General features: G+C 45.7%; 3 protein-coding genes across 9 annotated transcripts in view; 2 read left to right on the top strand and 1 right to left on the bottom strand.

Annotated features, from left to right (window-relative positions):
- map7d2b (MAP7 domain containing 2b) overlaps positions 1-3896 on the top strand; it is a 20205-nt gene extending 16309 nt beyond the window's left edge. For 3 of the 4 annotated variants that reach the window (XM_068710275.1, XM_068710273.1, XM_068710276.1), the window contains 3 exons: positions 70-214; positions 1039-1337; positions 1691-3896. In XM_068710275.1, coding sequence (XP_068566376.1) covers positions 70-214; positions 1039-1333 — 440 coding nt within the window. In that variant the 3' untranslated portion in view covers positions 1334-1337; positions 1691-3896. The remainder of the gene's footprint in view (positions 1-69; positions 215-1038; positions 1338-1690) is intronic. The other variant, XM_068710274.1, reaches the window with a different exon arrangement.
- Positions 3897-4416: 520 nt separating this feature from the next.
- On the top strand, positions 4417-13282 carry zgc:112982 (uncharacterized protein LOC503771 homolog). 4 transcript variants are annotated; one of them, XM_068710270.1, is made up of 12 exons: positions 5045-5268; positions 5624-5666; positions 6108-6806; positions 7184-7960; positions 10558-10727; positions 10851-10971; positions 11070-11145; positions 11246-11367; positions 11486-11591; positions 11673-11775; positions 11994-12087; positions 12731-13282. In XM_068710270.1, the coding sequence occupies exons 2-11, from the start codon at positions 5632-5634 to the stop codon at positions 12005-12007; spliced, it is 2223 nt and encodes a 740-aa protein (XP_068566371.1). In that variant the 5' UTR covers positions 5045-5268; positions 5624-5631; the 3' UTR covers positions 12008-12087; positions 12731-13282. The 4 variants fall into 4 exon arrangements, with proteins under 4 accessions (XP_068566370.1, XP_068566371.1, XP_068566369.1 ...); XM_068710269.1 differs by lacking the exons at positions 5045-5268; positions 11994-12087 and adding an exon at positions 4417-4527; XM_068710268.1 differs by lacking the exon at positions 11994-12087.
- A 2832-nt stretch (positions 13283-16114) lies between these two features.
- On the bottom strand, positions 16115-21173 carry lipib (lipase, member Ib). Its single transcript, XM_068709539.1, has 10 exons — positions 21104-21173; positions 18714-19105; positions 18263-18371; positions 18066-18167; positions 17591-17680; positions 17313-17480; positions 17022-17111; positions 16601-16709; positions 16337-16510; positions 16115-16199 (listed from the first exon to the last, which is right to left on the bottom strand). Exons 1-10 carry the CDS (start codon positions 21171-21173, stop codon positions 16115-16117), a joined length of 1389 nt encoding a protein of 462 aa, XP_068565640.1.
- Between the last annotated feature and the right edge of the window lie 1327 nt (positions 21174-22500).

Below are 22500 nucleotides of genomic sequence, written 5' to 3'. Positions count from 1 at the left end.
CTCTCTCATGAAGCTCCACCATGTCATTTCCCCAGAGGAACTTTTTAAAGGACACTGTGTGTTTTGCAGCGTCTGACTTGAGGCCGGAGGCGGCGGTCCCGTCGGAGGAGGACGTCCCGACTCCGGCCGAAGCCCCCGTCATCATGCTGGGACCCCTGGAGAATAAGAGCTTTGTGGAGGAGCTGTCTGACGGAGTCCAGTCCATGGACGTCAGGTGAGACGTCTTGGTTTGTCTCTGTTTTAACTGTCCCACGTGTCTTCCTAGGTGTCGTCTCCGTCTGCATTGAGGTGACTCCTCACGTACCAATCAGCTTTCTTTATCCAGTCTTCATTTTATTGTCATCACATGCTGCTCGTCCAAACCACAGACTGTCTATAAGACGTGGACATAGTCGTCGTGACGTCACTCACTGGTTTGTGGACTGATGCTTTTGAAGCCTTGAGTTCGGCTGTTGGCATATTAAATTTTTTTTGCAACCAGTGAACAGGAAGTGACCATATGTGGACTGAGGAGGAGTGACGTAGAGACGCCGTATACGTCTCTGTGTAGAGACCTGTCAATCAGCGTGTAGCCCCGCCCCTAAATCATCCCCTCTTTATGGTGTGTTTGACTCTAAATGGAGCATAATGTACTAAATGAACATCATGCTGTATTGAAGAAGACTGTAAACTAGAGATTGAGACCATAAACTCATGTTTACAATGTTTACTGAGGGAATAAATCAAGAGAGAAGTAGAGTCATTTTAGACTAGACTTCTATACAACCAGAGGAGTCGCCCCCTGATGGACACTAGAGAGAATGCAGCTTTAACACATGAAGCTTTGGCTTCACTCGTCAGAACCGGAGGTTGCCGTCTGGTCACCAAACAGACAAAATTTCGGGTTTCTGAGACAAAGGAAGAATTTCTAAAAAGAAATACACAAACATGGAGACAGCTTTCATCCTGATGTTGCACATCTCTTCATAAAGAAACCTAAACCTGTGTGTAAAATGAATTAATAAGATGTCCTGTCTCTGTCATCATTGTGTCTTTAAGTTCTCCATCTGTCTCCATCAGTCCAGTGTCCAGGGACGAGCAGCCCAGCGCTCATGAGTTTTCACCGCTCACGGAGGGGACGGAGGGCTGCACCCTGGAGCACCTGATGGACCTGGAGGCCCCCGGCCGAGGACAGCGGCAGGTCGCCGAGACGCCCCCCCCCTACCCAAAACTGCAGGCCGGCAGCGGGGTCGGGGACCTCAACAAGAACCTGCTGATTCAAGCGTACAGCGAATCCTCTGAATCCTCCCAGCTCATCCACAGCGTCGGGCCGAGCAAACTGGACGTCCAGTAGCCAGGTAGAGACCCTCCACCTCTAACAACCAGCTGTCTGATGTCCTCATGGGGGGTCTTATCATATCGTATCGTATCTTAACGTACATATCTTAACGTATTTTATCATATTGTATCGTATCTTAACGCACATATCTTAACGTACATATCTTAACGTATCGTGTCTTCTTGTGCCTTTTCTTGTCTTGTCGTGTCTCGTCTCGTCGTGTCGTGTCTCGTCGTGTCTCGTCTCGTCTCGTCTCGTCGTGTCCGTAGTAATTAATAAAAGTCACATTGAACTTTAAAGTTTAAATAATATGATCAGATATTTTGTGCATAAAGTCACATTTCGCTGACTCTCTCTCTCTCTCTTCCTCAGGAGCCGGCCGGTTTCTGTAGAAACAGGACGAACAGACCAAGAGACCGACCACTTCTCTCCGCTGCAGCAACAACAATCAACATCTCCACCAGGAACGAATGCCGTACAACTAACGTCACATCTGTATTACACAAACCTCGCGTAACAGTTAAGCTTCTGGCCACATTGTGAGGCAGTGCAGATGGGCAGTTTAGACTCTCACGAACACAGAAATCATGCAAATAATGTGAAGTGTATTTAATGTGACAGCGAAGGAAGGTGTTGCATGTTGTCAAATGAAAAAGTTCAGGAAGGTAAAACCACTGTAAACACATATACAAGATACTGTAAAGGAATGAGGATGACTTGAACCTGCACACATCGACTTACTCCCTCGATGGTCAGTTCAATAGAAACCGTTGAAAGTTCCCAGACATTCATCGTCTTCCTCACGCATCTGTTCGTGTTGCCCAGCTGCACTGCCACAACATATAACTCAAAGGTATCGCCCGCTTTGATCTCTGTCATCCTGCTTTTTGTAAAACTCTGTAAATAGACCCGACTGGGCGGAGGACTCAGCCTCTGTAGCAGTTTATCTGGAGGCGAAGCAGTAAAAAAAACAAAAACAAAGCCAGAGTCTGTTGTGTGAATTCCGCGTAGCATCTTCAGCGAGGAACTAGCTGAGCTGTTAATGGTCGTAGCCGTGTACTTGAACAGTGTGTGGGAGTCTCTCTCTGTCTGTCCGATGGTTCCTGTGTGTTTGTTTAAATCATGATCGGCTCTACTCCGCCCCCCTCAGGCTGCTGTAAAGAGAAACACACCCGTCAACCTCTGTATTATTACCCACAAACACTCGGCCCGTCGCTTTGGTTCTTGTTTTTTTTCTCCCGCCGCTCGTCCCTCGATCGACGGACGATCCGCAGCGAGGACGAGACGCACCCGTCCTGCAGGCGGAGGTAGATGTTGACACGGTGCGTTGTGTATTAGTCTGGCACTGACTGTCGCCACGCTACAGCTGCAGTTATCTAGTGTGCACTCACAGTAGTCGTGTTTCACCACAGCCTCCACCTCTCTCATCACCTCTGAGGCCTTAAACCTCTGTAGCCCCGTCCTCCGTGTGTCACCCAGCACGGGACACGTCAGCTGTTTTAAAAGTAAACAAAGACCCCCCCCCCCTCCCTTAAGGAAGGTCTGTGTTTGACTCACAGCTGCACCTGTTCAGGTAGATCAGGTCGGATGACCAGGTGTACTGTGTGGAGGATCAGGGCCATGAGCCAGGCCAGCCACTAAACCAAACTCTGTACAGTTTTCTGAGCATTTAAGGAAACTCACATTCACTCTATTTAACGCATCTCCTCACATTCTGGTCCGACGTCATCCTGCTGAGGAATACTACATCATTTGACCTTTTTTTCAATGTAATTTATTCAGGGTTTTTTTGGGCTAAAAACATTGTCAACAACATATGTGAGTCAGCCTTCAAACATCCCGACAGTTCCACCGTGGTCTGCTGCCGTGTGCGCCATCCTGGTGACGACTATTAACATTCCTTTAGTGCTTTTAAACTTTCATTGATGTAATTGTTCTGCCTCAGAGCAGTCCAGAATTATTTGAATCCGCCTTAAAAAACAACATGGAGTATATTTAAGCTCTTCTCCACGCCGTTATGAATAACCCTTCGTCAGGGACGGCTGCAGAAGGACCTTCTTGTTGAGGAAAAGCGGTGAAATCAAAGTGTTTTCTCTCGTCGCTGCTGCAGCCCTCAGCGCATTGTTCTCTGCTCCCTCTCTCGCTGCGTCAGCTCCTCATTCCTCCAGATTCTGCTGAAGCTCATCGGTCTCCAGGTTCCCCCCTTGTACATGAAGTAAAAAGATAATAATAAAGGACACCATATTATTTAACTCTGTGACACTGCAGCTTGGTGGAATATATCATTGTAGATGTGGTGCATGGATAACTGCTGAAAAAGAACAATAAACGTCATCAAGCCATTCGTGTGTCGGTGAGCTGGATAAATAAGTAATCGTATGAAAATGTCCCAACAGACGCTTTGGGTTTGAGGACATGAAGGGAAAACGGGGTGAGATGTTTAATCTGTGACACTCGTAACACGGGACGTATGAAATGTAGTGTAGAGCTTAATGCAGCCACTTTTATTTGTCATTATATCTCACTGTGTGTCGACTTCATGCTGCACTCAAATTAAAACTGATCTGCAAAAGTTGAAGTTGAATCATTCATTTTTTACTGGGGCCCTTTGGGTACAGGCGGCAGGATTTAGGATGTCTGGCGAATCTCGGGTCACTGTGACACACGAGTTTGAAGTTTGGCAGAAGACAAAGGGGGGGGGGAGGGGGGACTGAGACAAAGCCGGGGACAGATCGAAGCTCAATCCCAAACAGCACACAGGCCCATACATAGTAGATGCTTAGACACTGGACATTTAACTGCATTCCTATGAGGAGTTGATTTACGACGATGACCAGGGAGCAGCAGGACCCTCTGACAGGGCTCTCTCCTCATATGGACTCATGAGCAGACCAACAGGACATCTTGTGTTCCTCCTGTGTGCATGATGAACGACGTGACTGTTAGAGGAACGTTGAGAGCTGATGAGTCAGAGGGTTGCCTGTGCTCTGTGTGAACTGGAGAACCTTCAGTCTCTCTCTTGTGTTCCTGGGTAGAGAGACTCCTGTGGTTTCTCACCACGAGTCAGACAGCAAACAGTTGTTAAAGCCAGCCTTTAAGTATTGAGTTTAATATAAAGTTAAAGTCCAACAAGTTGAACATAGACAGAATTAAACACAACATTTGGGGAGCCATCGGCGTCGGACTCCGCGGACTGTGAGCTCCTACAGGTAAGCAGAAGAACCTGTTCTGAATGTTCTAAATGTTCTGCTCTGGTGGTTTCAGTCTGTGACGGTGTGGACTGTCCTCGGGACGTCCTAACAGATAGAGTCCATATAAGAGGATGATTTTCAATACTGTGGGAAAGGACCTCAAACGGTCTGTGTGGCTGCTGGAACCAGTGTGTGTGTTTTAACACACAATGTAATGTTTGAATATAAATGTTGGCAAATAACCACAAATTTGTATATTTATGCAAATAATATGCAAATACTCATAAAAAGACTGAGAAAGGGGGATTCATTCTTAGCCAATGGCAGGGCAGCAAGTTACCTTTTCAGAGTAATTTGAGTACAGTATTTTTTTTATTGATACTTAACAGTTATAACAGAAGAAACTCTCTAAATATATTAATGTTAATTTATATTTACACATTTTTCCATTTAATAACGTGATGTTGTTTTATTTTATGCTGAAATATGGATTTTCACACCTAATAGTTTTATTCTGAAAAGGCCGTGGCGGAAGTGCCGGACTCATACAGTTTCTCGGTGGTTTGAGGATCGACTATTTTCTTGCAGACTTTAATGGGGAAAAAACATCACACATCTGGCTTTAACTTTGGGGTTAAATCTGGCAATAAATAGACTTTTTATTCCAAAAGTACAAACGGTTATATCGTGTGTTTTTTTGCCGTGTTATCGCGTTAGCTAACGTTAGCCGCGGTAGCCTGGCGCGTGACGAGGACGAGGGTAAGACAACCGATTACGTAATGTTAGCTGCTAGCTAGCTTTAGCGTTAGCAAGCTAAACGTTAGCTTGGTTTCCTTCTAAAGTCAATAGAGCTTATGTGCGTCTGCAAAGCTAGCTGCTAACGGCTAAGTTTGTCAACAAATACAGAAACATAACTTTAATAGTTTACATTTTAAGTTAGGTTATCATTCATAATTAAACTTTGGTTGTACTATTGCTGCGACCAAAAGTAACTCACTCAATCTGCACCCAGCTTAATATTACTTTGTGCAATTAACTGCAAATGTGGATCAGAAAGACGACCTGTCATGCTCTCAATTGACCGTTTAAACTAAAAACTCTCCTTTCTTTAAAGGTTGACAAATGTCAAGACCCCGGTCCAGATCACCACGTTACAGGTAATTGCATTTCCATTATTTCATTTTTAAATACGAGTTAAAACTTAGATTTTTTTAAGGGATCCCATTACATTTTGAAGAGATAAATAGTTGTTTTATTTAAAGAAATACTCGCATTAAAATAGAATGCTCAGCTTACAATGTAATAAGTACATAAACATTGACATTATTTCGTGAAAGCGAGAAGAATACACATACTCCTAGGATATGCAATTATGACTCAATCTAGATATTTATTCAACTAAAATATTAGTGTGTTGAATACAGTTCATGAATAGTTACAAACATAGATAGACGCATATAAATAGGTATAGAAAATAATACTAAAATGTGATCATTTCTACCTATGTGTACATAAATGAATGACTCATATTTGTATGTTGATCACCATGTGGATTACTGAGGGTGTGACATGACTTTTTCCAACGTTTACTCTTTCAGGAGGTTCCCATGGGACGAACCAGACTTTGATCCTCACAAAGTCGTTGCGGAACTCGACGGGAATCCGTCGGAGAGGAGCCACCGCTCCCGAGAAGATCCCGAAGAGCACTGGAACTACGTCAGGGAAGACATGCACCCTGAAGCCCCGAGGAGAACCCCTCCTTTCCCAGACGACCGTCACTTTGGGCATCAACGCCATCCGAACCAGGAGGAGTTTTACCGCCGGAGGCCGTCGCCACGTCATAGTGTGATGAGCTTTGATGAAGACCGGAGGCTTTCCCCGCTGCATGATGGAGGAGGAGGAGGAGGAGGAGGAGGAGGAGGAGGGGATGGAGGAAGACGCAGAGGAGGGTTTAGAGAGCTCTTCCAGAGATATGAAAACAGGGAGAGGTTCCTTCAGTCGCCTCCCAGGTTGGCGAGGGAAAAATTGCCGCCGACGCCGAGGCCTCACTCGGACCACCAACAGAGAGAGCTGGGGGTCAGCTGGAGGAGAGAGGAGCAGGGCCGAGGTCGAGGGAGGTTCAGGGACCTCAGTCCCAGTGGGAGGTCGGAGGACCAAAGAGGGGGAGCAGGTAGGGAAAGAGGAAGGAGGCCCGCACAGGGTCCTTACAGAGACAGACGAAGAGAGGAGTCCCATCAGGAGAGGAACCCCACCTTTAAAAGGCAAAGGAGAGAAATGGATGACGCCGCTCACCTTGGGTAAATTTTAAGCAAAATGCTTTGCAGCACTGTCGAAAAGGAAACGAAGAATGCAGAGGATTCTCATCTTTCTAATTTTCCCATAGCGAAAAATTCCTCATTGCTTGTGATCACACCTTATTTTCTTACTTGTATAACTAGTCGTCTGCATGGCTTAAACTCTTCCCGCTTTGCAACTTCTTCTGATTCTGTAGAGATGATCTGCATGTCTTCTGTTGAACACACCGAGTTATTGATGAGAAATACGTAAATGAGATATTCGATGTAGACCAAAGTGTCCAAAGCTAATGTCAAGTGAACATTCAAAACCAGATTGAAGTTGAATAATGAGCATGATTAATTGTTGAACCATGTCACCTCCTCTTATGCTGTCACAGGTACAGGAATGAGGAGGACTTTGGGGTGGACTCACCCAGAGATAGGTTTGGAGGAGACACTCGGCACTCGGGACCGCTCGTCGTTGAACACGATCACGGCATCGCCGACGGCAAGGAGCCGCCACGGTGGGAACAATTTGACGATCGCAGAGATCTGGACCCCGACTTTGATCGACAGAGGAGTCCCCGTCCGGGGGGCTCGTCTCAGGAGCGATTCAGGACGCCGGACAGCAGGTTGGATGATCGGGAAGACGCAAGAGGACGCCAAGAAAACTGGAGGGACTCCAACTATCATGAAACTAGGAGGAACCCCGCGCCACAAGAGAGACCGAACCCCGTGAGATACGGTGGTCGAGAGGGTCCCGTGAACCACCGGGGGAGGGGTGGTCCTCAGCCGGCGAGAGGGCAGTTCAGCCGCGGTCAGGGTGGAAGAACCGGACCGCCCAGGACTCAACCGCGCCTACAGCCGTCCTCACAAGGATACCAGGAGCTTCCTCGCGAAGAGCAAAGGCCGGGGTACCGGCCCTTCAGGGGGGACGTTTACGAGGACCCCGTCGACGGGGAGCCCGACTGGGCAGAGGAAGACGGGCTTCAGCAGTGGGAACCTCCTTGCAGGCCCGGAGGTCTGGAGCGCCACCTGCAGAGGAACACCCTGGACCCTAAAATGCCCCGTCAGAGGGAGCGAGGGTGGAGCGATCAGAAAATCAACAACGATGCCGTAACGGAGGAAACGCTCACCATCAAAGTGGACATGAGCCGACCCGTAAACAACAACAGGTAGAGTATTTAAAAAAACATCACATTCTGAAGGGTGAGAGGGGAAAGTTCACACTTCTCTTTCTAAGTTCATTGAAAGCCGCTGACAGAGGAAGAAAGAAGTCACAGGACGCAGCGCTCATCTTCATCGAGCTGGACTTGATTCCTCGTGGTTCAGACTTCCTATTGGCTGCTTTTGCGTCAGGACGCCTGGCAGAAGTTCTCTCCTCACAGGACACCTCGTGTTTTTACACCAGGAAGAGACGCTTTGCTGCCGTTAATGTTCGAAGCCTCCAGAAGAAATCAGCCCCAGTTGAAGCAAACATCACTGAAGAGACGTAAGATGTCTTTGGGAAAGTGACCGTGGTACAAGGTGGCATCACCTGGAAAATCATTTCTTTTATGATTCTACATGAATACGAGGATATAAGAGGCGTTCACTCTGACAAATCTGTATTCTGATGAACTGATGAGAAGCACAGAGCAACAGAAGAGCTCCTCCAGCAGCAGAAGACTGGATATTAGACCTGAAGGATTGTAATGGGTACGTTCTCCTCAATGGCGCTCTGTGTTTTGGCTTTTTTTTAATCCAAACCTCAGCGAGCTGGAAGGCGGATGGAGAAGACGACATGCGAGAGGTTGTCCTGCCAGGAATCATCCCAACGGCCACCACAGAAGAAGCAAGACTCTGACACCATGCTGGTGTGCCTGAGGAGGAGTCCGCTGCAGAAGTGGACCAGTTCCTGCACCTCGAAGATCCTATTGAGAAGACCTGAACCAGGCTTTGGTTCCTTGTCACTCGTGAAGAGAAGCACCCGGCACAAAGAGAAGGATGAAGTCCTGAACCTCAAGGAAAGCTTTGATTCAGAGTTTTAGGACTGAGAATGGACGGAGGACGTCGTTAACCTGCTGACTGACCTCAGGTTGAGTTTATGATTCTCTGACTCATTTGAAGAAACTTCAGGTGCATTTTGTGAAGTTTAACTTTTAGAAGTCAAAGATTTGAACATGTAGAAGGATTAAGCGACGTCCCTCAGCACACCAGAGGAAGGAGTAATTAGAGGAAGAGGAGCCTGCGACGAAGGGGAGTTTTAACGACATGAATCAGGATCTGTGACGGGAAGATGAGCGCGTCTTTGAGCTTTACAGGAGCCGCCGGTCCACATGTTTGAAGTGAAGACCAACAGCACCAGCTATGGTCAGAAACATGTTCTGCCCTGATTTCCCTCTGTGTGGATGAGCTGGGAGTGTTTGTGGCTTCATTGTCCAGATAGAGAAACACCTTTTATCAAACTGGTCTCTGGAGGCGGAGCCACAGTGTGAATGCTGAGATGCAGCCGAGTTCAGACGACCGCGAACAAGTGAGGAGACTTCAGGAACTCGGAGGAACAGAACGAAGGAAATATGTCTTTTACAGCGAAAAAAAGGACCTGAAGACGAGTTACTTAAAGAAGACAAACCGTACCATCATCATCACTGACCTCAGGACTCACTCTGTGAAGAAGACGTTGAAGCTGTGAACATGAACATCAACGCTGTCAAATAGGAGAAACCGAAACGTCGTCAGCGCTGTTGCAAAGAGACAAATGAACGTCTTCAATATGGAAACATTGGTGAATCTACAGCCATGAACAACATCGTCACGGTGATGACTGGAAAGGAGAAATCAAAGCCACGAGAGAACATCAATGCTGAAGAACTGGAGCAACGTCAGAGCTGTAAGAACGAAGATGACCGAGGAGAAACATCAGCAGAAGTCAAAGACATGAACATGAACGGTGTCGACACATGTGGAACATGGAGGAAGTTGAAGCCATGAATGTAAACCGTGAAACACGAGCAGTGCTTTGAACAGAGAAGAGGAAGCTGGAGCGAGAGGAATGAAAATATCTCCCGTTAGGAGAAAGAGAAGAGTCTCTGAAGAAGATCAACATCAGACAAGATGGCCGAAGAGCAGCTCAAGGTTTCTGCAGAGGAGTCGTATGAACTGATGAACAATGACTGATCAATGCATCAAACAAGAGAAGAAGTGTGAACTTTCACCCAGCGTTTATCTCACCCGTCTCAAAGGGAGGAGCCATCTTTTTGACTCCTCCTCCTCCGGCTGTCACTGACCATGCTGAACAGAGAGGAAGCAGCGTGGCTCAGGTTCATTCAGGACATTTAGGAGCAACAGAAGGTTGAGCAGAGTGGCTGTAGAGTTAAACAACACACTGTATGAGAAGGCTGCTCCTCCGGGATGAACAGCGGGTTTATTTCTTTTAGATTCATACATTCATAAACTGCTTTAGTCCTGTTCATGCAGCTGTAGTCACGTTAAACATGTTGTGGAGCTCTGTGAAAGGTAAGTGTGTCAGGTAAGGTAAAGACTTTTATTTGTCTTTATTTACCCAGATGTGACGTGAAGTATTATGGCTAAAATATACAAATATTACACTACATTAATATCCTGTCTCTCAGGACTTTAAAGTACTTGTCTTCTGGCCGCAGTAATAAGAGACAAAGACACTTTTGTAAGACGTTAGTCAGTCAGAGAAAGTCCTTTATTGAGATCAACGCTGCAGATGAACAAAGCCCAACATGTGTGCTGCTTTCATTCCTCCTCTCCTCCCCTGCAGCTCCCTGTGTTACTCCTCAGACCGCCAGCTCTCTCTAGACCTGGTCAACGTGGGCCGCCAGCGTCTGGACTTCCTGCCCATGCTGGAGCACTCCGGGACGTACCGGGAGTCCGCGGCTCACACCGGGACCTTCGCCCAGGAGATCATCACGCTGGTGCACCGCGTCAAAGGTCAGCTGTCCGTTGGGTCTTTGTGTCTTTAGTCTGGTGTTCAAGTTGTCATCTTAAAACGAACACGAGAGGAACGATTTGACACAGACGTGATATTGAAGTGGTCCCTGTCCGTGTCTCCAGAGCAGTACTTCAGAGACGACGGGGTCTCTCTGAACGAGCGGTTCTCAACTCCTCAAAGCGGCGGCTACTCCGAGGACGAGTCTGAGGAGCTGACGCTGGACGAGAGGTTCAGCTCCAACCGGTACGTCGCTGCTGCACCTTTTAAGAAGGAGCTCAGGTGTTCATCAATACTGAGGACAACAGTGACGTAGATTAAGACTCTCTGTAAATGTTCTGCAGAGGCTTCAGCTTGAATATGAACTCGCTGCTGGACGACGAGGACGAGCCTCTGTTCTCCAGACTGGGAGTCTTGCAGGTAAATGGAGAAGTCCATCTTTAGTACTCTGCATCCTACAATCACCAGACCGTTGATACATGAAGGACACATGTATGTTCTTGATGGTGTGTGGTGACAGCCGGTTCGAGGCCCGGGCGACCTGAGACACGACCTGGAGAGGAGGAGGCAGGAGAGGCTGGAGGGGGTTAAAGTCACCATATCGGGGAGCAGCATGTCACAGCGCCCCCCGGGGCCCAGCAGGTGACATCACACTCACTGTCATCATCTATCATCGTTGTGCTAATAGAGAGCAGACCGGCAGAGTGTTTTCTCTTAGAGTACTAATGTAACGTGACCTTTGTGCCGATGCGTCCGTCAGTGAGCCGGGGTTCGAGTACAGTGACCAGGACGAGCTGTCTCAGACGGAGGACGAAGGCTTCTCCAGCTGGTCCGAGGAGCAGAGCCGGAGACGAGAAGGACACATGGTGAGCGTTGGTGACAGAGAGTCCTGTGACCCGTCTGATGGGGACCACGTGACTCTGAACCCTTTCCGTCTCCGTCTTCAGGGACCAAGGAGAGGAGCTCCCTACGCCGCCCAGCGCAGGAACACCCGGCCCGTCAACCGGATCGGACCAATGAGGCGGCCGAACAACCGCAACAACGCCGACGGTAACGAGTCTCTGAGAGCTAACCAGTAACCAGTTACTGTTAGTTAACGGGCTGACGTGAGGACCGACTAGCTATAATAGACAACATACTCCATCATGTTGTAACGTTTCTTTGATGGAATATTTAAATTCATTGAATGTTCATAATTAAAACAACTGAACTGACGAGTTTTCATTTTCAAAATTGTGATCTTTATGTCTTCTTCACTCACGCTGAAGAACTTCCACACTGACGCCATGTTTGTTGTGCGTCGGCTGACGACCGTCGATCGGTTGGAAACAAATCAACAAACGCTTACGGTCAAATTAAACGGTAACGATTTTCTTGGAATTAGGTCCCAGAATAATCAATAATATATCCCTGACAAAAATAAATCAAATAAGATATAATAAATAAAATATAATAAATTCATAAATAAAATATAATAAATCAAATAAGATATAATAAATCAAATATAATAAATTCATAAATAAAATATAATAAATAAAATAAGATATAATAAATAAAATATAATTAAAATTAGATATAATAAATAATAAATAAAATCAATAAATATATTAATTTAATTTAATGAAAATATAATAAATAATCATGTTTATGATTTATCTACACTATTGATGGTGTGGCTCAGTCTATTCTGTGGTGAACTCTGTCTCTTCCCTCTGTTCAGTTAAACTCCTCCTCCTCCTCCTCCTCCTCCTCCTCCTCTTCCTCCTCCTCTTCTTCCTCCTCCTCCTCTTGACCGTTGACTTCACACGTGACTCTTTGAAGGAGAGTTTCCCCGTCGCTCAGCTTCTAATCACACCTGAGCTCCTCCAAATCCCGTCTCCGTTCACACCGGCCCAGATCCTCTTGTGTTGTTTCTGCCCGACGGCCGTGACCCGGATCTCTCTGACCTACGCTCTCTCTCTCTCTCTCTCTCTCTCTCTCTCTCTCCCCCCCCTCCCATTCGTAGGTCCTACCTGGTGATCGGACACTGGGAAGGTCTTCCAGATTGGATGCTGCTGGTTTTCTCTTTTTAAAACAAGCAGCCAATTAAAAAGAGATCCGTCTTCACCTCGAGGCCCAATTGTGCCGCCGTCGTATCAAACTGAAGAAGAAGAAGAAGAAGAAGAAGAAGAAGAAGAAGAAGAGCATCATGCGGACCGAGTCTCGCCTGTTCTGTCGTCCATCTTTGTTTATTTCTGTCTCTATTTTCTCATTTCACACTTTGTCTTGCCTTGGTCTTGATTTTATTTTAATTCTTTTAATCAAACAGGTTTGAAACATCTACAGATTTATCAGCGGAGATCTCGCAGCAGCAGAAATTAAATTGCTAAAATACAAATTGAAATGATTGTTTATTGACGTCGTCCTGCAGTCCGGTGACCGACGCATCCAGCGACGGTTCAGCCGCTCATTGAAGTTCTGTTATCTTGATTTTTGTTGTCGTTGTATCACGTAGTAACACTTCTGTTGGCGACACATGACGATGTTGTTGAATAAATAAAACATTTTGTCATTTTGATTTTGCCTCGAGTCTCATTTTGATGTTTCAAAGTGAACTTTGTCATTTTAAACATCAAGTTATAGATTATCCAGCAATGAAACCGTTAAATGAACTCTTCTTACAACATTTAACTAGTCGCAGTAAATAAACAACACAGGTGTCACTAAAACAAACTGTCTTTTCCTTGAAATGTCGCTCTGATCCACAAACATTTGAAAGTTCAATCTGGAGAATCTTAAAGATCAATGTTGTTCTTGACAAACTAATTTAGCAAATATTCCATCTGTTTTAACAATTCAAAGTGACTTTGGCAGCAGCTCCTCTGCTGTATTGTCTCTGTGGCCACTTTACACAAATACTGACACACATGGAGATTTATCCATGTGTGTCATGGATAAATGGGGCTCAGTAAGGAGGAATTTACATTTCTGTGGTCGAAAATGAGCTTTAAAGCACGAGACATGTTTGTGAGATGTCACTTCTGATATCACACTTGCAAAATTAGGGTAAAAATACATCTGTTTTTCTCAAATGAACATTTATTTCAAGCCGCGGGTGAAAATACATCATAAAAAAAAGACAACAGTTTAGGTTTCAAACACATTGTTCTTGAGTTATATTGTTCTGGCTGCTCAGTCGTTTTTTAACAGTTACAACATTTACTGACTCTTTTTCAAACAGATGAACATGTTTAAGTAAAAACCTGCTGGTTCTTCATAAACTCCCCAAATAAACAAACTACAAACACTCCCTCAGCAACAGTTGTTTCAGAATAAAAACTCACAATTTACATAAATACGCTACTGAAGTAAAACAGCTTATGACTGGTTTAATGTTTCTCTGTTGGACAAGCGACGCCACCGTTAAAGTAGCGGCGTCGCCGTTAAAGCAGCAGCGTTGCCATTAAAGTGACAGTGACACCGTTGAACAGCGTCACCGTTAAAGTGGCAACGTCACCACAGTTAAAGTTGCGGCATCGTTAAAGTAGTAGCGTCACCACAATTAAAGTAGCATTGTCACGTTAAACAGTGTCACCATTAAAGTAGCGGCGTCACCATTAAAGTAGCGGCGTCACCATTAAACAGCGTCACCATTAAAGTAACAGCGTCACCGTTAAACAGCGTCACCGTTAAAGTAACAGCGTCACTGTTAAAGTAACAGCGTCACCGTTAAACAGCGTCACTGTTAAAGTAACAGCGTCACCGTTAAACAGCGTCACTGTTAAAGTAACGGCATCACCGTTTAACAGCGTCACCGTTAAAGTAGCCGCGTCACCGTTAAACAGCGTCACCGTTAAAGTAACAGCGTCACCGTTAAAGTAACGGCGTCACCGTTAAACAGCGTCACAGTTAAAGTAGCGGCGTCACCGTTAAACAGCGTCACCGTTAAAGTAACGGAGTCACCGTTAAACAGCGTCACCGTTAAAGTAACAGCGTCATTGTTAAAGTAACAGCGTCACCGTTAAAGTAACAGCGTCACCGTTAAACAGCGTCACAGTTAAAGTAGCGGCGTCACCGTTAAACAGCGTCACCGTTAAAGTAACGGCGTCACCGTTAAACAGCGTCACCGTTAAAGTAACAGCGTCACCGTTAAACAGCGTCACCGTTAAAGTAACAGCGTCATTGTTAAAGTAACAGCGTCACCGTTAAACAGCGTCACTGTTAAAGTAGCAGTGTCACCGGCACACGTCGAAGGCACACGGAGGTAAGAAGCTGTGTTCACATTCATCTCTTTAACTTCACTGAGACGGATCAATAACAGGAAATGTAATGCTTTCACATTGTTTTTTTGTAGGACGTTCGCCGACATCAAAAATGTCTTGAAAAATCCAGAGCGAGAGCTTATTTTAAAAACATTTTCACATCCGTTGGTGTGATGAGGTTCAAAATGAAGCGACCAGAAAAAACAACAAAATACAAATTTATAATTTTACAATCTCAGAGAATATTCAAGATTCTTTCTTGTATATTTGTGAGTTTTTTTTATCATAAATTTACCTTTTTAATCTAATTTTTTTCTCATACATTTGTGAGTTTTTTTGGGGCACATTTTCTACGTTCATCTAAGAGAATTTTTAGGATTTTCTTTCCGGAAATTTGTGAGTTTAATCCAGAAAATATTCAGGTTTTTTTCTTGTAAATATGTGACTTTTTCTCGTTTATTTTTTTACTTTTTCTACGACCGTTATCTCATAAATTGAGATTGTTTTTTCTCTGAATATTTCCCCTCTTCCCCTCTGTGATTATATGCATTTTATAACCCACATTGGCTCTAAGACGCGTTTGTAGGAGACCTGATCTCACCCTGACGTCTCTCCGGCTGCAGCCTTCTCCTTCATCCCTGTGTTTCCTCACAGAATCCCATCAGCAGCACCAGCAGAGAGGCGGTCTCGAGCGCTAGGTCACGAGCGCTAGGTCACGAGCGCTAGGTCTGGAGCGCTAGGTCTGGAGCACTAGGTCAGGAGCACTAGGTCTCGAGCACTAGGTCAGGAGCACTAGGTCTGGAGCACTAGGTCAGGAGCACTAGGTCTCGAGCACTAGGTCAGGAGCACTAGGTATGGAGCACTAGGTCAGGAGCACTAGGTCTCGAGCACTAGGTCAGGAGCACTAGGTCTCGAGCACTAGTTCAGGAGCACTAGGTCTCGAGCACTAGGTCACGAGCACCAGTACGTTCACTTCTTTTTCAACAGCTCCAGTCGGGTGGAGGAGGCCGCGGCTCCTCCTGTGTTCGGGGGTCCCTCAGGAAACCCTGTAGCACCCGGAGAGAGGACGTCTGGGGTTTCGGGTGAGTTCAGATGTGTTTCCATAAAATGAAGAGGAGGAAGAGGAAGAGGAGAGACTGGTCGGGGAGTCAGAGGTGGGAGTTGCAGGGCAGAGGTCGAAACGCCACCTCCATGTTCTCCTCCATGATGATGTCGTAACGGCACATCAGAGGCCTGACGAGAAGAAGAAAGAACAACAAAATCAATCTATCAAATCTCTTCATTTGGCCTTTCATCTTCCTGCTCCGGTGAAGTAAAGCAGTGGAATGTGTGAGACCTCTGAGGACCGGGTCTGTGGGTTCTGCACCGACCTCTCGGGTCGCTCCAGCGGAGTGAAGCGTATCCGCAGCAGTCTGATTTTGTACCGCGGGCCGATCACGTTGCCCGTGTTGATGCGCATGGAGATCTTCTGGACCTGCTGCAGGTCCTCATCGAACTGGGCCAGCAGCCTGGTGGAGGTGTACTGCTCGAACCGCAGGCGCTTACTGGGAGAGACAAGGAAGAGGAGACATGTTTTAGTCTTCTTTACGGTCTGTGTGACGCGTGAACTCTGGGTTTTAATCTGACGGACTCACTGGTCTACTCGGACCTCGGTGAAGTTTCTGCCGCTGTGCAGCCGGATGTAGACGACCCCCCAGCGGAGGTACTGGTTCCAGGTCACCATGTCCACTCTGTAGTTCAGCTCTACCACACACACACACACACACACACACACACACACACACACACACATAAATATACACCTTCATTGTATAGAAGCAGAAATCTAAGAGGAAAATACTCAAACAAGGAACCTCACATGTGTACTTAAGTACAGTACTTGAGGTCACATGTACTCTCTTCTGCTACAGTACTACATTACAGCATTGAGGTCACATGTACTCTCTTCTGCTACAGTACTACATTACAGCACAGCACTACAGTGTAGTACTACAGTGTAGTACTACACTGTAGAACTGTGCTGTAGTACTACAGTGTGATGTGTGGTTCACTCACTCCTGTAGGGCAGCGTTGCTGTGGTGCTGAAGAAGACTTTGGTTTGTCCCTGTCGCAGAAGAGTCTCCCTCCACTGACTCATGTCGTAACCTGCAGGTGAGACACACACACACACACACACACACACACACACACACATACACACACACACACACAGACAGGTGAGCAGACGCCGAGCTTGTGTTTACAACAGGTCTACAGTTTATAAATGATCATAATAATTTAATAGAGTGTTTTGTCTCTAACAGTCTGATAACTAAACCGTGACAGTTTCACCGTGTCTCCACCTACCGAGCACCGGGCAGGACGCCGGTTTGAAGGTCTCGCACTGCAGGCAGCGGCCCTCCAGGAAGTCTCCGTAGGACGAGCAGGGGTAACCCGTGAGGCTGCAGGTCCGGTTCAGAGAGCACAGGAACAGGAACACCGAGCGCTGGTGGTCGCACACGAAGTAAGATTTACCTGTGAGAGACAAACCGACCACCACAGTGAGTGAGGTGATGAGTCCTTCAGTGTGTGTGTGTGTGTGTGTGTGTGTGTGTGTGTGTGTGTGTGAGTGTGTGAGTGTTGACCTGCAAAGATGGTTTTGGGACAGCCTGGCTGGTCGGCTCCACCGTTGGCGTAGAAGTCAATGTGACCGTGAGCTCCTTGAAGCCCAAACGCTGCAAATACAAACAACTCTTCAGTCCTGAAGCTGATTATTAACACTGAGTTTAATCCTCCGATTGCTTTTGACTAGAAGTGATCAGGAAATGGGACATAGGGAGGTTTTATTTTGAAAGGCATCCTCTTCTCTCTATATAATAATATATCTTCAGCAATATTTACAAAAAGTCCCCAAAAAATGTATATTAAAACGATTAAATGAAAAGATAATCACACCAGAAGTTCCGTTCAGCTGATATGTGATGTTTAATAAAATGTTGTGGTTTGTAACTTGATCAAATATTAGAAGTTCATTTAGATGATTTTAAACATCTGTCGTGAACAGAAGGTGAGTTAATGTTCCACATGTGTCACACAGCAGACAGAAGAAGCTGAGCTCACAGTTCATGTCGGTGTGAAGCACGTCCACAAACATGGCGTCTGACGGGTCCAGCCTCTCCTCTGGTGTGGCGCTGGTGAACATCGGCCCCGCCGGGTCCAGACCTGGAGGGGACGAGGACGGAGGCTTTTAAAAACCTCGAACTATGTCTCCATAGTTCGAGGACATAGTATGTCTCAGTAGTTCTTCCTCTACTGACCTGTGATCCGGCCGATCTTCCCCTTCAGGTTTGCTCCCACAAATCCAGCCAGGTGAGCTCCCAGACTGACGCCGATGAGGTGGACCGAGCCCAGAGAGGCTCCTTCCTCCTGCAGACACACGACGCAGAAAGAGTCATCTTCAAGGTAGACATCTTGCTTTATTTGTCTAAAGGGGAACCACGAGTATTCTGCTTGTTTCATGAACACGCTTTGTTTATATCGTTCTTTAAAGCTGCATTAATTGCTTTTTTTGGCCTCTTGGGAGCAGAAGAACAACCTGACAAACACTGAGACTAACATTCATTAGGAGTCCTGGTGTCCAGTATCCTCTCTCTTTTAGCTCTGCTTTTGGTCTCCACCTCCTCCTGAGGGACCCATCTGTCTCTTTAGCTGCTAAACGCTCAGAAGAAACCCCAAAACCAGGAGCTAGAAGAGGCCGAAGAGTCTCACCTGCATGGTCACGATGAAGCCGGTCAGGTTGTAAGCCGCCTCCCTGGTGTAGCTGACGGCGGTGAAGTAGTTGAGGTTGGCCGCCCCCTTGTTCCAGTCCACCACAATCACGTTCATGTCCTGCTGCTCGGCCAGCAGGCGGACCAGGTGGTCTATCCAGATGGGGGGCGCCCCGGTGGGCCGGTAGCCGTGGACGACGAAGGCGGTGGGGCGGGACAGGTTGAAGAGCGGCTGGGAGGACGGCCGGTGGTGGTCGAGCTCGCGGCCGCAGTCCAGGTTGGAGCGGGTGTAGAGCAGCAGCCGGACGTACAGGCTGGTCCCCATCAAGCAGTGGGACAGGTCCAGGTCCGTGAAGTTGTCACAGGACTCGCCCTCGCCGCTCTCCTCCTGACCTGGACGCAACGAAAAAAAAAGACTTTCAGGGTCAGAAGGAGAGCTGAGGGACGGCTTTAAAGCTGCTCCACATGCAGGTGATTCCTCACACGTCTGCAGGAACGTCAAACATCTGTGACTCTGTTAACCGCTCAGCAGATATTCATCTTTTAATGTGTGACAATAACAGAAGTCTGAGGCTTGTTTTCCTCCTCTGACCCGGTTTAACGTCTCCACACGTTTCTCTGCACAGGTTTAAAGCTCCACGCCGTCTGACTGGAAGGCGCCGCTGGGATCAGTTCTTCGTCTGGTAAGTGACGTTTGCGGCTCTTCAGCTCTGTGACGGGAGGATTAAAGCGGGAGTACCAGAGTCTCTCCGGCCGATTTAAAGTGTCCAGACTGAAGACGGGCTGCTGGTTGTTTCCTCTTCAATTAATCCCGACTGACCGGTGAATCTGACCTTTAGTTGGTTGATTAAAAGACAACGCGTCCATCGTCCCTTTGATTGAATAAAGACGAATAACTGATGCATTCAAGAAGATGTGGTGACGTCACTACATCTGTACGTTTATTTTTAAAGTTCTAAAGAAAACTTCTACGACTGCATTAGATAACATCTGTTTCTTTTTTATGAAAAGTTGAAGGTACATGAAAAAATCGTCAGATGTGAGGCTAACTACGACCCCCATGGTGCATTGCAGCGACAAACATCCAATCGACAAGCTTTAGACAACGAGGAGACTGCTGTCCATGTCCCGTCTGAGACACAAAGTCAACGTTCACTCGCTGTTATTCACGTCTTTAGCTTCGTCATGTTAAAACAACCCGGGATGTTTTCTAGTGAATAACCTGACAAAGTAGTTTTGTTTGCGTTTTTAAGTTTTATTTGATGAAACAGTTGTTCAAACAGTTTAAAGTGTTTAAAGTGTTTAAAGTGTTTAAGGTGTTTAAAGTGTTTGAACATGCAGGAGATAAAGACGCTAGTTGACACAAATTGGCTGAAAATTGAGACGGAATTACATCACAGCAAGAATCTTGCTTCTTGACAGAATTGTATAGCTTGTTGATTGGACGCTTGTTGCTGCAATGCACCATGGGGGTCGTAGTTAGCCTCGCCCTCATGCAGGTCCAAGTCGTAGAGGAGCTCGTCGTAGAAGTGTTCTTCCATTTAAAACTACAAAATATTGTCTTTCCATCCTGGTTACGGTTTATAACGAGATACAAAGTGTTAATTAGTGAGTTTTAAAGGTGCTGGTACGTTTGTACCTTTTTAGTTTAGCCAAGCTAGCTGTTTCCCCCTGCTTCCAGTCTTTATGCTAAGCTAATCGTCTCCGTCTTCTCATCTTAACTCTCGGGTATTTCCCCAAACATTTACACGGTCTGACACCGGGGTTAGCGTGGTTCGCTAACATCGCAGTGTTAGCACGTAGCATCAAGGCTACCGGCTACATCCCTGCTGGCGATCCCCGCTCTGCAATTAACACACACACACACACACACACACACACACACACACACACACACACACACACACACACACACACACACACACACACACACACAGGAGTGCCCTCAATAGGATCAGGCTGCTATAAAAGAAACGCCTCATCCCCTCAGCGCCCGCCCCACCCTGAACACCAGAGGGTGGAAGTGGCCCCAATCCAGCCCCAAACACACACATTAGTACACTATGAATAGCTGAGGACCGTGTGTGTGTGTGTGTGTGTGTGTGTGTGTGTGTGTGTGTGTGTGTGTGTGTGTGAGATCTGGTGTATATTTACTTTCATTTTCATAGCACCACACTTAAACATCAGAGTGGAGCAGATGGAGGGGTTGACTTTAAATAATCTGTTCCTTCCTAAGCTGGTTCTGTCTGCCGTCACTTCACTTTCCTCAGCTTCTTTCTTTGATCTCAGTTTCTCAGCAATCAATCAATCAATCAATGAAACATGAGACCTGAACTGTAAGCAGCACATTGTCTCTGAAGAATGAAACGGAGCGGTCGGGGTTCTTCTTACCTTTGCAGAGCGCGAGGAGACCCAGCAGACCCAGCAGACCCAGCAGACCCAGCAGTCTGCGGGGAAGCATCCTTCCTACGACCACAGAGACGAAGGAGGTGAGGATGCAGAGAGAGAAGGAGGTGAGGACGCAGAGAGCGAAGGAGCTGTGAATGAAGGAGGGAGCGACTGAGGGAGGGAGGGACCCTTGTGGGAGGGAGGGAGGGAGGGAGGGAAGGAGGGAGGATCGGGTTCTGGAAGGATGGAGAGGGAAGGAGGGAGGGAGTGTAACAAAAAGATTTAAAGAAAAGGAACGTAAAGATAGTGATGGAAAGTTAAAACGAGAGGATTTATAGAGGAGATAAAGTGGAGAAATCATTTCCTACTTGAATATTAAAGTTCAACGCGTAATTGTTGTAACGCGTAATTATATATATATATATATATATATATATATATATATATATATATATATATATAATTACGCGTTACAACAGTGTTGTTTTAAAAAATACAGAAAGAACATTAAAGACAAAAGAAAAGACCTTCAACTCAGATTTATCTGACGATACGTTGACAAAACAAAATGTACAACATAAGGATCAAATACAATGCAACCCGATTATATTCATACAATATCACAGAGGGAACATGATGATTTCAATTCTATCTTTACATTTTTTATTTTTTTTTCACACAAATTTGTGACTTTTTTTTCTTGTAAATTTCTTTTTTTTCTTCTGGAAAAGAGAAAAGACTTAAATATTATAATACTTAAATATTAAAATGCAGTAAAACTTTGCTTTTAACTTTTCCTACCAAAGAGATAAAACACACTGTATAGAAACACACTGTATAAAAACACACTGTATAAAAACACACTGGTATAAAAACACACTGTATAAAAACACACTGTATAAAAACACACTGGTATAAAAACACACTGTATAAAAACACACTGTATAGAAACACACTGTATAAAAACACACTGGTATAAAAACACACTGTATAGAAACACACTGTATAAAAACACACTGGTATAAAAACACACTGTATAAAAACACACTGTATAGAAACACACTGTATAAAAACACACTGTATAAAAACACACTGGTATAAAAACACACTGTATAAAAACACACTGTATAAAAACACACTGTATAGAAACACACTGTATAAAAACACACTGGTATAAAAACACACTGTATAGAAACACACTGTATAGAAACACACTGTATAAAAACACACTGGTATAAAAACACACTGTATAGAAACACACTGTATAAAAACACACTGGTATAAAAACACACTGTATAAAAACACACTGTATAGAAACACACTGTATAAAAACACACTGGTATAAAAACACACTGTATAAAAACACACTGTATAGAAACACACTGTATAAAAACACTGGT

The sequence above is a fragment of the Cebidichthys violaceus genome, unplaced genomic scaffold (genome assembly GCF_023349555.1).
Source record: "Cebidichthys violaceus isolate CVI_PGR_0920_01 unplaced genomic scaffold, fCebVio1.0.p SCAF_15, whole genome shotgun sequence".
NCBI lineage: Eukaryota > Metazoa > Chordata > Actinopteri > Perciformes > Stichaeidae > Cebidichthys > Cebidichthys violaceus.
The sequence above is the reverse complement of the archived record's forward strand: the minus strand, read 5'-3'. Positions and strand labels throughout refer to the sequence as shown.

What these genes read in the sequence shown, in the direction of transcription:
- zgc:112982 (XM_068710269.1), top strand. Translation starts at nt 5,632, where the DNA reads ATGTCAAGACCCCGGTCCAGATCACCACGTTACAG. An exon ending in GATGACGCCGCTCACCTTGG is followed by an intron (nt 6,807 to 7,183) that starts GTAAATTTTAAG and finishes ATGCTGTCACAG; the next exon opens with GTACAGGAATGAGGAGGACT. An exon ending in CGACCCGTAAACAACAACAG is followed by an intron (nt 7,961 to 10,557) that starts GTAGAGTATTTA and finishes CCTCCCCTGCAG; the next exon opens with CTCCCTGTGTTACTCCTCAG.
- lipib (XM_068709539.1), bottom strand. Translation starts at nt 21,173, where the DNA reads ATGCTTCCCCGCAGACTGCTGGGTCTGCTGGGTCTGCTGGGTCTGCTG. An exon ending in GCTTCATCGTGACCATGCAG is followed by an intron (nt 18,372 to 18,713) that starts GTGAGACTCTTC and finishes GTGTGTCTGCAG; the next exon opens with GAGGAAGGAGCCTCTCTGGG. An exon ending in TCCCAAAACCATCTTTGCAG is followed by an intron (nt 17,481 to 17,590) that starts GTCAACACTCAC and finishes TGTCTCTCACAG; the next exon opens with GTAAATCTTACTTCGTGTGC.